Source organism: Aethalodelphis obliquidens, unplaced genomic scaffold (assembly GCF_003676395.1).
Source record: "Aethalodelphis obliquidens isolate GAN/ISIS:26980383/991018 unplaced genomic scaffold, ASM367639v1 scaffold69, whole genome shotgun sequence".
NCBI lineage: Eukaryota > Metazoa > Chordata > Mammalia > Artiodactyla > Delphinidae > Aethalodelphis > Aethalodelphis obliquidens.
In genome coordinates, this window is record NW_020838013.1 from 4,767,585 (window position 1) to 4,780,646 (window position 13,062).

At 57.6% G+C, this 13,062-nt stretch overlaps 1 protein-coding gene across 1 annotated transcript; it reads left to right on the forward strand.

Moving 5' to 3' along the window:
* The first annotated feature begins 5,743 nt into the window (after positions 1-5,743).
* Positions 5,744-12,762, forward strand: GSTP1 (glutathione S-transferase pi 1). Its single transcript, XM_027090379.1, has 7 exons — positions 5,744-5,786; positions 5,909-5,944; positions 6,377-6,483; positions 6,586-6,673; positions 7,689-7,978; positions 8,142-8,382; positions 12,512-12,762. Coding segments are annotated over exons 1-6 (711 nt in total). The 5' UTR covers positions 5,744-5,785; the 3' UTR covers positions 8,331-8,382; positions 12,512-12,762.
* The last annotated feature ends 300 nt before the right edge of the window (positions 12,763-13,062 follow it).

Genomic DNA, 13,062 nt, shown 5'->3' on the forward strand with positions numbered 1-13,062 from the left:
CCCCAGGTCCTCCAAGGCTCCTGTCTTTCCTAGCTCCCCAGGCCCCTCACACAGCCCCTCCCTGAAATCCTAGCCTTCCCCTGAGCTGCCGCCCTCATGCTGGCCACAGGCTGCGCCCCGGGGCCCCTCCGCATCACACCGGCCTCTCTGGTTCCTGGGCTCTGCGTCTCCCCACATCCTCTTCCACCTCTGATTCTGTGTTGTTCTCTGCCCCCCTCTGTCCCCTCTGCTCCATGGGTGTCTCTCTTTGTCCGTCTCACCTGCCCTCCCCTCTCCACCCCCTGTCCTCTGTTGACAGTCTGTCCAGCTGTGTCTCTGTGGGTCTCTCTGCCTACTCATGCCCCATTTCTTTGTCACTTCCCTCCCTCTGTTGTGTGAGACTATTTCTCACATTGGTCTGTCTTTCTGTCTGTCCATCCTTGCCCTTCCTATTCTCCCTACCATCCCCCTTCCCAGGATGGCTCCTGGATTCTGGAAAGACCATCCCCCCCAAGTCCTGCCCCAGACCTCCCCGCTTCTCCCCACCCAGAGCCCCGGGGTACCTCTGCACCTCCCACTTAGCTTCTGCCAACCTCGTAGGCCAGGCAGCCCGCCGTGGCCTCTTGTGCCCCCTTGTTATGCCCCGGCCCACTTACCGCGAAGCTGCCTGCCCCTCACCTCTCCGAATGAGGTCAGTCGTCCTGCCCCGGCCCTGCTCCAGGCCCCTCATGATTTATTCACCTGCCCCCCGCATCAACCTTTGTCCAAGGGAACCAGATCCCACCAGGCACCTGCCATCTGAGCTGGTGGCTCTGGCCTCTTTCGGCCACTCACGGCCATCCATTCACGTATTTCTTTTGCAAACATCCGAGGTCTGCCGGGATCCAGCCCCGGGCCGGCTGCTGGGGCCACATGACAGACCCCGTCTGCCCTGAAGGCCCTGCTCTCAGGCACATCTAATTCAGAAAAGGGCCAAGAGACAGCCTCCAAGTGCTTGGGGGCACAGATTCAGGCAACAGGAAGGCTTCCTGGGGGAGAAGGGGGGATGGGCGGCATTCTAGGCGCTGCCCACCAATGTTTAACTTGGCCCTGGGCAAGCGTCAGTATCCCCGGCAGGGATCAGCTGTGAACGGGCACCGGCATCCAGCAGGGTCTGTGGGTGGAGGCCCTCAGGAGGGAGGCAGGGGTGGAAGTCCCTGGAAAGGGTGATGGTGGCAAGAGGCTGGAGGAAACTTCAGAGACTGAGTCTTCAGCAAATGTTGGTGAAGCCCCTGCTGTGTGCCTTCCCGGGTGCTGGGAACCAGTCCCTGCCTCAGGCCGGCTGTGGAGGAGCAAGGGCAGGGGAGGGCCCGACAGGCAGTCAGGGGGACCCTGCGGTGACGGGGGCTGAGGCAGTGACCTGTGAGCCAAGGTCAGAGGGATGAAGGGAGTGACCGCATGAAGACGGGTGGCCATGCAGGCAGAGGGGACATCTTCCACAAAGCCCTGGGCAGGGCTGAGGGTCTAAGGAAAGGCCAGGGCTGAGAGGCGAGTGGACGCCGGCCGGCGGTCTAGGGTGGGAAGGGCTCGTTGTGACCATTCACATCGATCCTCTGGAGACTCAGCTTCAGCATCCTTCAGCCCCTCTGCCCCCGGGTCACGTCTCCTCCCGGAGGCCAGGAGCGCACTGCATCCCCGGAAGCACAGCAAACATCCCTCAGAGACAGGGATGCTCCTGTTTTCTGCAAGGTCATAGAAAGGGCCTGCAGGCCTGGCTTCCCCCATGCATTTGCTGTGTGACCCTAAGCAAGATATTTCACCTCTCTGAGCCTTAGTTCCCTTATCTGGAAAGTGGAGGTGGACCTAGTATCTGTCTCATGGTGCCTTTGTGAAAATTAAATGATAAAAGGCCTAGCAGGTTCCCAGCGCATAAGAAGCGTTCAAAACATGGTGGATGTCACATGTGATGAAAGATTCCACGTCTAAATAACCATCTAAGAAGGTGGGAAGCGTTGAGAAATGTGTGTCCCAAAGTATAAGCCACAGGAGTGGGAACTGTAACTGGTCAGGGAATAGCGGGCAGAAGTATTTTCAATGAAGGAGCAAAGCCTTCGTGTCCAGCTCCAGTGTCCAGGATGGCCAGGTGGATCAGTGGTGGACAAATGAATGGACGGATGGTTGGGTGGATAGGTGGGTGGTTGGATGGGTGGGAGGCTGACTTGATGGATTGGTGTTTGAATGGTTGGTGCTTGGAAGGATGGACGATTGAGTAGCCGGATGGATAGATGGACAGACGGACGGACGGATGGATGGATGAATGGATGGACAAGTGGGTTGCTGACTGGATGGAAGGATAGGTAGGTGATGTGACGGGCTAGTGGTTAAATGGTTGCATAGACAGATGGACAGTTGGCTGGCTGGATGGGTGGGTGAATGAAAAGATGGATGGATAGACAAGTCGAGGATGATTGGGTAGGTAAATGAGTAGTAGGTGAGTAAATGGAGAGGTGGATGTCTTTTGTTCGTTTTTTTTTTTTTAATTTTTATTTATTTTTGGCTGTGTTGGGTCTTCATTGCTGCGCACGGGCTTTCTCTGGTTGCGGTGAGCGGGGGCTAGTCTTCGTTGCAGTGCGCTGGCTTCTCCTTGCGGTGACTTCTCTTGCTGCAGAGCATGGGCTCTAGGCACGTGGGCTTCAATAGTTGTGGCACGCGGGCTTCAATAGTTGTGGCTTGCGGGCTCTAGAGCGCAGGCTCAGTAGTTGTGGCGCACAGGCTTAGTTGCTCTGCGGCATGTGGGATCTTCCCGGACCAGGGCTCAAACCTGTGTACCCTGCACCGGCAGGCGGATTCTTAACCATTGCGCCACCAGGGAAGTCCCGAGAGGTGGATGTTTTGATGGACTGCTGGTCTAATGTTTGGTTGTTGGATGGCCGAACGATTGGGTAGATGGGTGTATGGATGGACAGATAGATAGGTGGAGGTGGGTAGATGGCTGGGTGGATGGACTGCTGGTGTAGGTCTTTACAGTCTTCATTCAAAGAGTCCATTAGGCTGGAGACCATGTCTTATCTATTTCAGTGTCTCCCAAGATGTCCAGCCCACTCATTGCTGAGACACACTAATTAATGTGTGAATAAAGACTTTTTCTTTATTCACCTATCCACCCAGGAAGTGGGGGCTTCCCTGGCGGTCCAGTGGTTAAGACTCTGCGCTTCCAATGCAGGGGGCTCGGGTTCGATCCCTGGTCGGGAAACTAAGATCCCACACGCTGCACAGCACAGCCAAAAAAATAAATAAATAAAAATAAAAACAAAACCCAATAAGAATTTCTAAAAAAAAAGATGTGTCTATTTATCTCCTCCTACTCTGAGCTGAGCTGTGATTGCTCTGATGGCAAACGACGTCTCCTTCTCTACTCCGTTCCCTACAAGCCAAACCCAGGCTTGGCACCTGGTAAACACCATACACAGATCCACATTGAGACACCACTTCACACTCACCAGGACAGCTAGAGTGAAAACAGACAGACAATCACAACAGGTGAGGATGTGGAAGCTGGAACCTTCACATGCTGCTGTTGGGTTTATAAAATGGTGCCGCCACTTTGGGAAAGAGTCTGGCAGCTCCTCAGAATGCGTTACCGTATGACTCAGCAACTTCAGTCCTCGGTACTTACCCAAGGGAATTGAAAACGTCAGTGCACACAAAAATTTGTACGCAAATGTATACAGCAGTGTTACTCATAGTCAAACAATGAAACAATCCAAATGTTCATCAGTGTATAAATGGGTATGAAAAATGTGTCTATCCAACCAATGGAATATTATTTGGCCATAAAAATGAATGAGGTACTGACACGTGCTATAACACAGATGAAGCTTGCAGACACTCTGCTAAGTGAAAGCAGCCAGACGCGAAAGGCCACATAGTGTACAATTCCATTTACATGAAAAATCCAGAAGGGGCAAATCCACAGGGACAAAACAGGTTAGTGGTTGTCAAGGGATGGGGGAGTGGGGTTGAGGAGTGATGGCTAATGGGCACCGGGTTTCTTTTCGGGGTGATGAAAACGTTCTGAAATTAGTGGTGATGACTGCACAACACTGAATATACTAAAACCCACAGAATGTACCCTTTATAAGGGTGAATTTTATGTAGCAATAAAGCACTTATAGATATTTTAAAACCCACCAAAGACAGGTGCTGATATATACGTGGACTGGAGGTGGGGGATGGACACAGCGAGGTGTCTGCTCCATTTGGCTTCTCAAGCTGTGCTTCTGGGCCCCAGAGCAGGAGGCCATAGGGTGGCCACAGAGCTAGACCGCAGGCTGGGCCGGTGGAGCCAGAGGGCTGTGGGTAAAAGCAGTCACTGAAACACCACAGCAGAGCGTCAAGCCAGCCTGGCGGACAGCTTCTCCAGGGGACCTGAGGAGTATCATAGCTGGAGGGTGTGTGAGCTGGCAGGAGGCCGGCCCGCTGGATGGCAGGGTGCCTCCCACACTCCCAGGTCTGGGATGCTGGTGCACAAAAGGAGCGCATGCGTGCTCCAGGCCAGAGCAGGTGGTGGAAACTTTCTGAACCTTGGTGTCCTCTTCTGCATAATGGGAACAGGAATCCCTCCCTCCCTCCCTCCCTCCCAGGGTGTGATGGAGATGGCGTGAAACCATTTATACAAAAGCTCTTTGTAAGCTGCTAAGTGCTGGGTAGATGTTACTCCAGCTGTGAGTCAGGGATAGATCCTGGCTCCTGGGCCACCTCCCCCATGCCCTCCCAGCCCCAGGCAGCTGTGGGCTCCAATGAGGCTAAGAAGTGTTCCTGATAAACTGCGTTTGGTGTTTTCCCATGATTGCGGTGGATACTTCTATGCCTGGACACCTTCCTCTTTCCTCGTGGCTCTGACAGGAAAGCCAGGCTGAGACGGGCCAGGCTCAGTCAGGTCCCAGTTCCCAAGGAGGACCGCCCCCTGCCCCCCCCCCCCGCCCCTCTGGTACCAGGAAGGGGCAGCCAGAAGAGGGCTGTGGGTGCAGAGGGGACCGCAGGGAGACAGGAACGGGTTCTGCCTGGAAGGACGCAGCCGTCCCAGGTCCAGGAGGTCCTGCTCATTCGTCTTTCTCTTTCCAGCTGCCGTATCCCCAGGCTCAGGCTGTATTTGAAGAGTACAGAGCACTTCGACTCAGTCAAAAAACGGTTTGGAGACTACAAGGCCTTGCAGAAGAAAGAATGAGGGTTAAAAGTGAGGCCCCTGAAGCCAACCAGACCTGTTTCCTAGCTGTGTGACCTTGGGAAAGTCGATCTGTGCTTCAGTTCCCTCCTCTGTAAGATGGGATCTGAACAGGACCAAGTCTTAGGGTTGTAATATGCGTGAAGTTCTCAAGGCAGCCCTCAGTCCCTAAGGGTTTGCTATTATTATCAAGGAGAGAGGATGCGGAAATGGGTGTTTATTGAAATAAACAGCATTCAAGCCAAACCCATTTACGGAGCACCTACTGTGCGCTGGTGCTGGGGTGCTCAGTCCTGGCCCTCTGGGGGCCCTGAGGATGCTGTGTGTTCGGGGGCGGTGAGCAGGTGTAGCGACTGTGTGCTGCTAAGTGTGGGTGCCTCTCGTAAAGCCACTACGCGTCAGGCAGGGTGCACCCCTGCAGAGGGCTGGTGCGCCCCTCCAGCCCTGCTTCACCACACCCACACCTCGCCCCGACCAAGATCGAGATCCGCTCGGTGGTGACTTGGCGGATTCCTGGGGTGGGGCTCGGGGTGGAGCAGGACCTTAAATACGAGGCCTGCGGGTCCTCCCCACTTCCTGCCGCACTTGCACTCCGCCGCCGTCAGTGAGTACGGTCTGGACCGGGTGGGGGGAGGGGCGGCTGAGACACCCCCTCTCCTAGCAGTCCGACCCCCAGACTGCCTGCGGGGGTCCTCCTTCATCGTCCTGTCTGTCTGTCTCTCCTAGTGCCGCCCTACACCATCGTCTACTTCCCGACCCGAGGTGCGGCCGCTGCTCCTCTAGGAGGGCGAAGGGCACAGACAGGGGTCCCAGCAGGACCTCCAGTCTGGACAGCCCGCGGCGGAGGCGGAGGCGGACGCTGAGACGGAGGCGGGACCCCCCCGGGGGGCGGGGCCGGGATCTCGGGCTCGGGCCTCATCCTCTCTGGGGCCAAGGGTGGGGCGCTCTATCCATCGTCTCTGGTCCCTTCCTGGGGCGCTGTGGGCTGGGTCAGCCTCCCTGTCCTCCCCCCCGCCCCCCCGCAAGACACGCCGGGGGCTCCACCCTTTCTCCACGGTCCATCTGCTCCGCAGCAGGCTCGGAGGCTAGAGTTCGTCCTGTCCCTGAGTCCAGTTCCCATACTCCTGACTTCCCCAGGGCGCTGCGAGGCTGGGGTCTCTGCCCATCCCCACACCCCGTCCTCCCCTCCCCCAGGGCGCTGCGAGGCCCTGCGCATGCTGTTGGCCGACCAGGGCCAGAGCTGGAAGGAGGAGGTGGTGACCAAGGAGTCCTGGTTGCAGGGCCCACTCAAGGCCTCCTGTGTGAGTGACTGTGCTGAGGCAGCATTTGGGCCTTTACGGGGCAGCACGAGGGTGCGGGGCAGCTGAGCTCAGCGTCCCTCACCGAGCCCTTCCCCCTCCCAGCTGTACGGGCAGCTCCCCAAGTTCCAGGATGGAGACCTCATTCTGTACCAGTCCAATGCCATCCTGCGACACCTGGGCCGCTCCTTTGGTGAGTCCTGAGGTTGAAGGCAGCCCAGTCCAGAAAAGCACCTGAAGGGTCCCGCCAAGATGTCCTGGGGCCTGAGTTGCTGCCACCGGTCCTGTGGCTGGAGGGCAGGCCACGTGGCCCAAGAGGAAGGGGCAGGGCCTGGGTTAGGAGGGCTCTGGGTTATTGGGCTGGGGCTGCCGGTCCCCCCGGGCAGGGGCCATACAGGTCTGGCTACCCTCTAGCCAGTCAGCACCACATGGGTTCACTGTGCCTGTTTCCTGGATGACAGCTCAGAGGCAGCCACCAGCCGCCCCGTGTGTGCTGCTGTAGGCTAGAGCCACTGTGGGTGTGCCCAGGAGCTTCAGAGTAGACCTCCTGCCCGTTTCTTCCTGCTCTGGCCTCACCTGAATCTGGAAAACCCATGCACACAGTGAGCAGGCCTGTGGCCTGTTTCAAGGGTGGTGGGAATGTGGCTTAGGGAGGTGGCTGCCTCTTCATTGGCTATCTTGGTGGGGAGGGGGGTGTCCCAGGAGGACAGAAGACCAGTGGGATGAGCCAGGCCCAGGCCCACCCTAACTTCTGCAGCCCCAGGGTGAGAGGACAGAGGCCTCCAGCCGCGGCCTGCTTCCCCGTCTCTCGCCCCACGCTCTCCTGCACTCCGAGGGACACACCAGTCTGCAGAGCCAAGTGCTGTCCAGGCCCCGCAAGCGGCCACTCCTCTGGCCTAGGGAAGCATGATCAGAGGCTTGGCCCACACTTGCAGGGGGACAACCTGGAGGAAGGGCTTGGGGCGATGTGGGCGGGGAATTTCTGACTCCCAGGGACCCAGGGTGTGGTCTCAAAGACAAGCATGGGCTTCTGCTGGGTGTGTTCCTTGGGCTCGTGGAGATGGGAGCAGCAGAGTTGGGCAAAGACGACCCTCCAACGCAGGGGACCTGGTTTCCCAGCCCTGAGGCCTGCAGGCTTCTGGGGGAGAGGGGAGCAGCAGGGCCCCAGCCTGGACAGAACCTGACCCTCTGCCTGGCCGCTGACCCAGGGCTCTACGGCAAAGACCAGCGAGAGGCGGCGCTGGTGGACATGGTGAATGACGGTGTGGAGGACCTCCGCAGGCACTGCAGCCGCATCATTCATCGCGGCCACGTGAGCAGGCCGGGCTTGCACTCAGGGCCGGCGCTGGGGGGCTGCCCGGGCCGCCACGGGCAGCGCTCCCTTTCACAGGAGGAGGACAAGGCCCAGTATGTTCTGGAGCTGCCGGGGCACCTGAAGCCTTTTGAGAGCCTGCTGTCCCAGAACCGAGGGGGGCAGGCCTTCATCGTGGGCGACCAGGTGAGTGCTGGGTCCAGCCCGTTGTAGGTCCATTTCTCAGAAGGGCAAACTGAGACCAGAGCAGGGACCTGACTGGTTCACTGGAGTAGTCAGAGTTCTGACCCCCAGTAGCCCCCCTCTCTCTTGACCCCATTCAAACCCCCTCCCGCCCCCTGTCCTGCAGATCTCCTTCGCAGACTACAACCTGCTGGACCTGCTGCTGAGTCACCAGGTCCTGGTCCCCGGCTGCCTGGAATCCTTCCCCCTGCTCTCGGCCTACGTGGCCCGCCTCAGCGCCCGGCCCAAGCTGCAGGCCTTCCTGGCCTCCCCGGAGCACGTGAACCGCCCCGTCTTTGGAAGCCGCAAGATATGAACCCGCTTGGCCTCCCCTGGCAGACGGGCTGCCCTTGGGACCAATAAACACGGTGAGAGGAAAGCTGTGCTGTGCTCACTGAGGGACCGGGTGGCCACAGGGGGCCCTCTGCCCCTTCCCAGGCTGCGTCTCGGAAGGTGAGGGCTGGGCTGGGTCCTGGAAAAGCCGCAGGTCCCCAGAGCTGCCGGGAGACAAAGAGGAGTTCCAAGTCCAGAGAGGAAGATGAGATCCCAAACCTCAAAGATCTACCCTGGACAACTTCCTGCAGGAGGGGGTTGACCCCCGCCAAGGGTACTCATGGTTATGGCAACCTGGGAACCATCTCCATCTGGGAGAAGGGCCGCCGTGCAGGGAACAGACAGTCCCTGACGTCTGTGTGATGAGTTCTGTCGTCTGCCACAGGCAGGGCGCTTGGTCTCTGCACACTCAGGTGCTGTGCACACGTGCCGCTTGGGAGTGACACGCACGCTCAGGTGTTTCACCCGAGTGAGTGTTGATGTTGTCCATTCTCTGTGTCCCCCACAGTCACCTGCAGGCAGGGCCCAGGTGTAGGGCTGAAGGCAGACCTGGGAGCTCTGGGCGCACCATGCTGCTTGGGAAGCCGGGAGTGGGGGTGGGGGGTGCGGTCAAGGGTCTCCTCCAGCTCCCAGAGCCTCTGTCAGCCCTTGGCGGGAGCACCCTGCCACCTGCCCGATCCCAGCCCATCTCTCCCCTCCCGAAAGACTGTGACTGCCTCCTGCCTCCTGTGGCACCCTCAGCCTGTCCGGCCCCTCCCGCTGGCTCTTTGGACAAGGTGGAGTCAGATAATTCCAGAATGCCTGGCACTCCCAGTGCAGAGCTCTCATGGCTTCTTGCTGCAAAGTCCGCAGCCTGAGGAGCCTGCCAGGCCCTCCTAGAAATGAACTCTTCAGTCTCCAGAACATTCCCCATCCCCTTGCCCGGTTCACCCTTAGAGCTGCTCTCAGCTCTCCGGACAGCCCAGCCCTCCCGCGCCTGCCAGCCTTTGTCCCTGTGGTCTCCTCCGGCCCCCCACTCTCCCGCCACCCCCATGGCCACGCCCCTTCAGCCCTCAGCTCGCTGCCCCTCCGCTGTGGCCAGGTGCCCTGGGCACTTCCCCTTCTCCTGTAGCTCCACTCTGTGGAGTCTGGCCTGCCCAGTGGTCTTGGCTCCAACCCTCCTCCTTTGAGGTCAGAGAGCCGATCAGGTTAATTTCTGTCTCCCCCGCCCCCAGGTGAGGTGCTGACTCACCTTTACCCGTTAGGAAATGGGTGTGCAAACACCAGCAAGAGCTGCCTCTTTGTGTCTGGGACACTCTACCTCCATGGGGGAGGCCGCAGGGCCTCAGTAGTGCCCCCCTCACCCCCATCAACTGAGCCTGTTTCATAAGGGTCTCCTATCACAGGCCTGTCCCAGTTCACAGACCTGGTGGCCCCGCTCCATTCTGGCCCCATACTGGGGACTTCTCGCACTTAACCCCCTCAAGGGAGGAAACCCAGACTCAGAGAGGGAAGGCAGCTTGTCCAAGGCCACACAGCTTATCAACGGGAGAGCTGGAATTTAAACCCAGGGCTGAGGAACTCCTAGGTGGTCCTCGGAAAGGGAGGAAGGGAGGGGGCTGGGGCCGAAGGAGTGGGCCGGCGGCCATTTTCAGGAGCAAGAGTGACTTGGGCCCAGGCAGGTGCCAGAGGCTCCGGCAGGTGGGCAGCGGCACTGGTGGCCACTGTGGAGGCCTTGCCTGCCAGGCCAAGGACTTGGAGTTGACCCCGGGGCACAGGGGTCACCGCAGGCTTTTGAGCAGAAAGGAGGACTCTTAGAAATCTAAGCCTGTAAGTGCTCAGGGAGCCTCAGGCATCACCTAAGTCTACACACTCACCTTACAGACAGGGAAGCAGAGGCCTGGAGAGCGGAATGACTTCCCGGGTTCATGGGCAAGCGAGTGGGTGGGCCGTAGGGATGTCCTGGGCCTGATGCTCCTGGTCTGGGTGCCTGACTGCCCCTTAAAGGAGCCTCTGCCTGAGACACTCCAGCAGAAGCCTGGGGAAGAGGGTCTTTTGTGCATTAGATTTTGGGGGCTGGTGGGCAGTTTTGGTTTCTTTGGGTGGGAAACCCCCAGGAAGGCCCACTGGTCTCCAAGAGGACAGCATAGAACCTGAGCCCCCATTGCCCTGGAGGCAGAGATTGGGCCACGGGGGTTCACGGCACAGGTAGAGGGGACAGTGGCCAAGCGAGTCCACAGAGCAGGCTTGGGGGACACGCAGGCGTCCTGCAGGTCTCGGGACAGTGGGAGGAAAGTTACTCTTTTGAAAACTTCCTGGGGCTTCCTTGGTGGTCCAGTGGTTAGGACTCCACGCTTCCACTGCAGGGGGCGTGGGTTCGCTCTTTGGTCAGGGAACTAAAGTCCCACATGCCGTGCAGTGTGGCCCAAAAATAAATTTAAAAAAAAAAGAAAGAAAAAAACCTTCCTGCAACCAACTGCTTCCACATTCTTTGGGGTGACTGGGCTGAGTGTTTTTGATTGTGCGGCTCCGTGACCCCAAGAAGGTGGCTAGAAGAGGCCCCTGCCGCTGAGAGGAGGGACTCCGGGGACTGGCAGGGCCCCAGTTTGGGCGTCTGGTGTAAGCTGGGGCAGCAAGGATGGGGGTGATGAGATCACCAGGTGGGGGAGAGACTGGGAGCCCCTCCAGCTGGAGAGGTGACAAGTGACCCCGGGACTGAGCTTCCTCCAAGCAATGCCCCAAGCATTTTACGTATATTTACTCATTTAATCCTCACTAAAGAATCCACCTAGTGGATGCTATTAATATCCCCATTTTACAGATGAGGAAATCGAGGCAGGGAGAGGTGAAGTAACCTCCTCAAGGACATGCAGCTGCTAAGGAGGCCAAGCCAGGTTTCGAACCCAGGCTCTCCTGATTGCAATCAAGTCAAAGCCACGGGAATTTTAGAAGCAAGAGTACAGGTCACGTCCAGCCACTGGCCTGCTTTGCTGTTTGCTTTCACGGCTGAGAGGCTGGAAACCAGCTCCGCAAACATGCGGAGATGAAACCAGGGGGAGCGTGAACACCTGGGAGGCTCCACTCACCGACCCTATGGAGACGTTTACCCCCAAGAACTGCTGAGGGTTTGTCCAGGAAGTGCTTTCGGCAACAAAACTTGAACTCCACATCTTCCCATTGGAAGACTTTGTTTGGACCGGGGGTGCCTTTGCATCTCCAGATGGGATCTTCCACAAGGTCAGGAAGGTAGCCCAGGATCCCGCGAGCTTTGCTTGCTGTCCCTTTAACCTATTTGCATGAGCCGTGTTCTTAAGAGAAGCACCCAGGGGAGAAAATAAAACGAAGGCTTTTGGCTCACCCATCGGCCGCATCCATGACTGGTTTCTGGCTCAAAAGGGTGTCAACAGTGAGAAAGTGGTGGCTTCTCAAAGGTTCAGGCTCAGTACGTTTAAGTCTTCAGATAGACCTACGGGTTAGGCCACACCTATGGAAAGTTACCATTTTGAGAGTTTGAAGCAGTGGCTTTTTCCTGTTATTCCAAAAATAGGGCAACTGGGACTTTGGCTCATAAATTCGACCAAGGCAGAGTTAGACACACAACTGGGATGGCCGCTCAACTCTGACCTGGCAATGTCCGTGTGCATCTCCTCCTCCAACCCTGCCAGCCCCCATCATCCCCTGCCGGTACCAGGCCCTGTCCTCCAGACACATGTGACCCAAGCCCAGCTAGTCACCAAGCCCCAGCCCCAGGCACAGTGCGTGGTCCAAGGTGTGAGCCCTTGCAGGGAGCTGGGCCCATCAGAGTCCCTCCCGACCCAGCCTGGACAGCGCTGGCCAGGCGCCAGGAGCTCCCTCGGCGACCAGAGCTTGCTTTTCTGTACAAGAGTCTGTGAGGATGTGACTTTGGAGCAGACTGTGGGGTTGGTTACAGCTGAGAGAGTGGAGCGTGTGTGCGTGTGTGTGTGTGTGTGAGTGTGAGAGAGAGAGTGAGAGAGAGTGAGAGAGAGAATGAGTTTTTTTAGGCCACAGTTCTAGTCCCCGAGAGGCCAGATCCACTCTCTCCTTCCCCTGGTTTGTTTATGTGACCCCAGACATAAGTTGAGTTGAGTTTCTGTGACTTCAGCTGAAAGAGACTGTGATAGTTTCCAAATATGTACACAAACCCCTTGATGATTTTCCCCTCAGGATTTGGAACCAATCTCCTACCCCTTGAGTATGACTGGACTTAGTGACCTGTTTCTAATCACATGTGTGGAAGAGATGGTTGTGGGATGTGCAGGACGAGGTCGTGGAAGGTTCTGTGGCTTGCTCCTGACTCCCGCTCTTGGGTCACCAGACACCCATCGTGAAGACACTCAAGCAGCCCTGGTGATAAGGAACTGAGGCTTCGTGCCAAAGCCAGCACTAAATCACCATCCATGTGAGCAAACTGTCTAGAAGGGACTCCTTACACTGCCTTGCCCGTTTCTTTCCATGGGAACCACAATAAAGGCTTCTGCCCACAGTTCCCCATCTTTCTCTGCCTCTTGATCGACCCTGGTGCGACTTCAGGCCGCCAACCCCCAACCCCAGCGTGGCAATGCCTCGCTCTCCTGGGATCTGTGAGAAACAAACTCTCTTTTCGATGGTAGTTGCCTCTTGATCTGTCGGCCTCGTTATACCTAAATAATCATAAAACCTATATTTAAAACAGAGACCCTGGGCAGCAGCTGCCCGGCCAAACCACTCCCAAATTT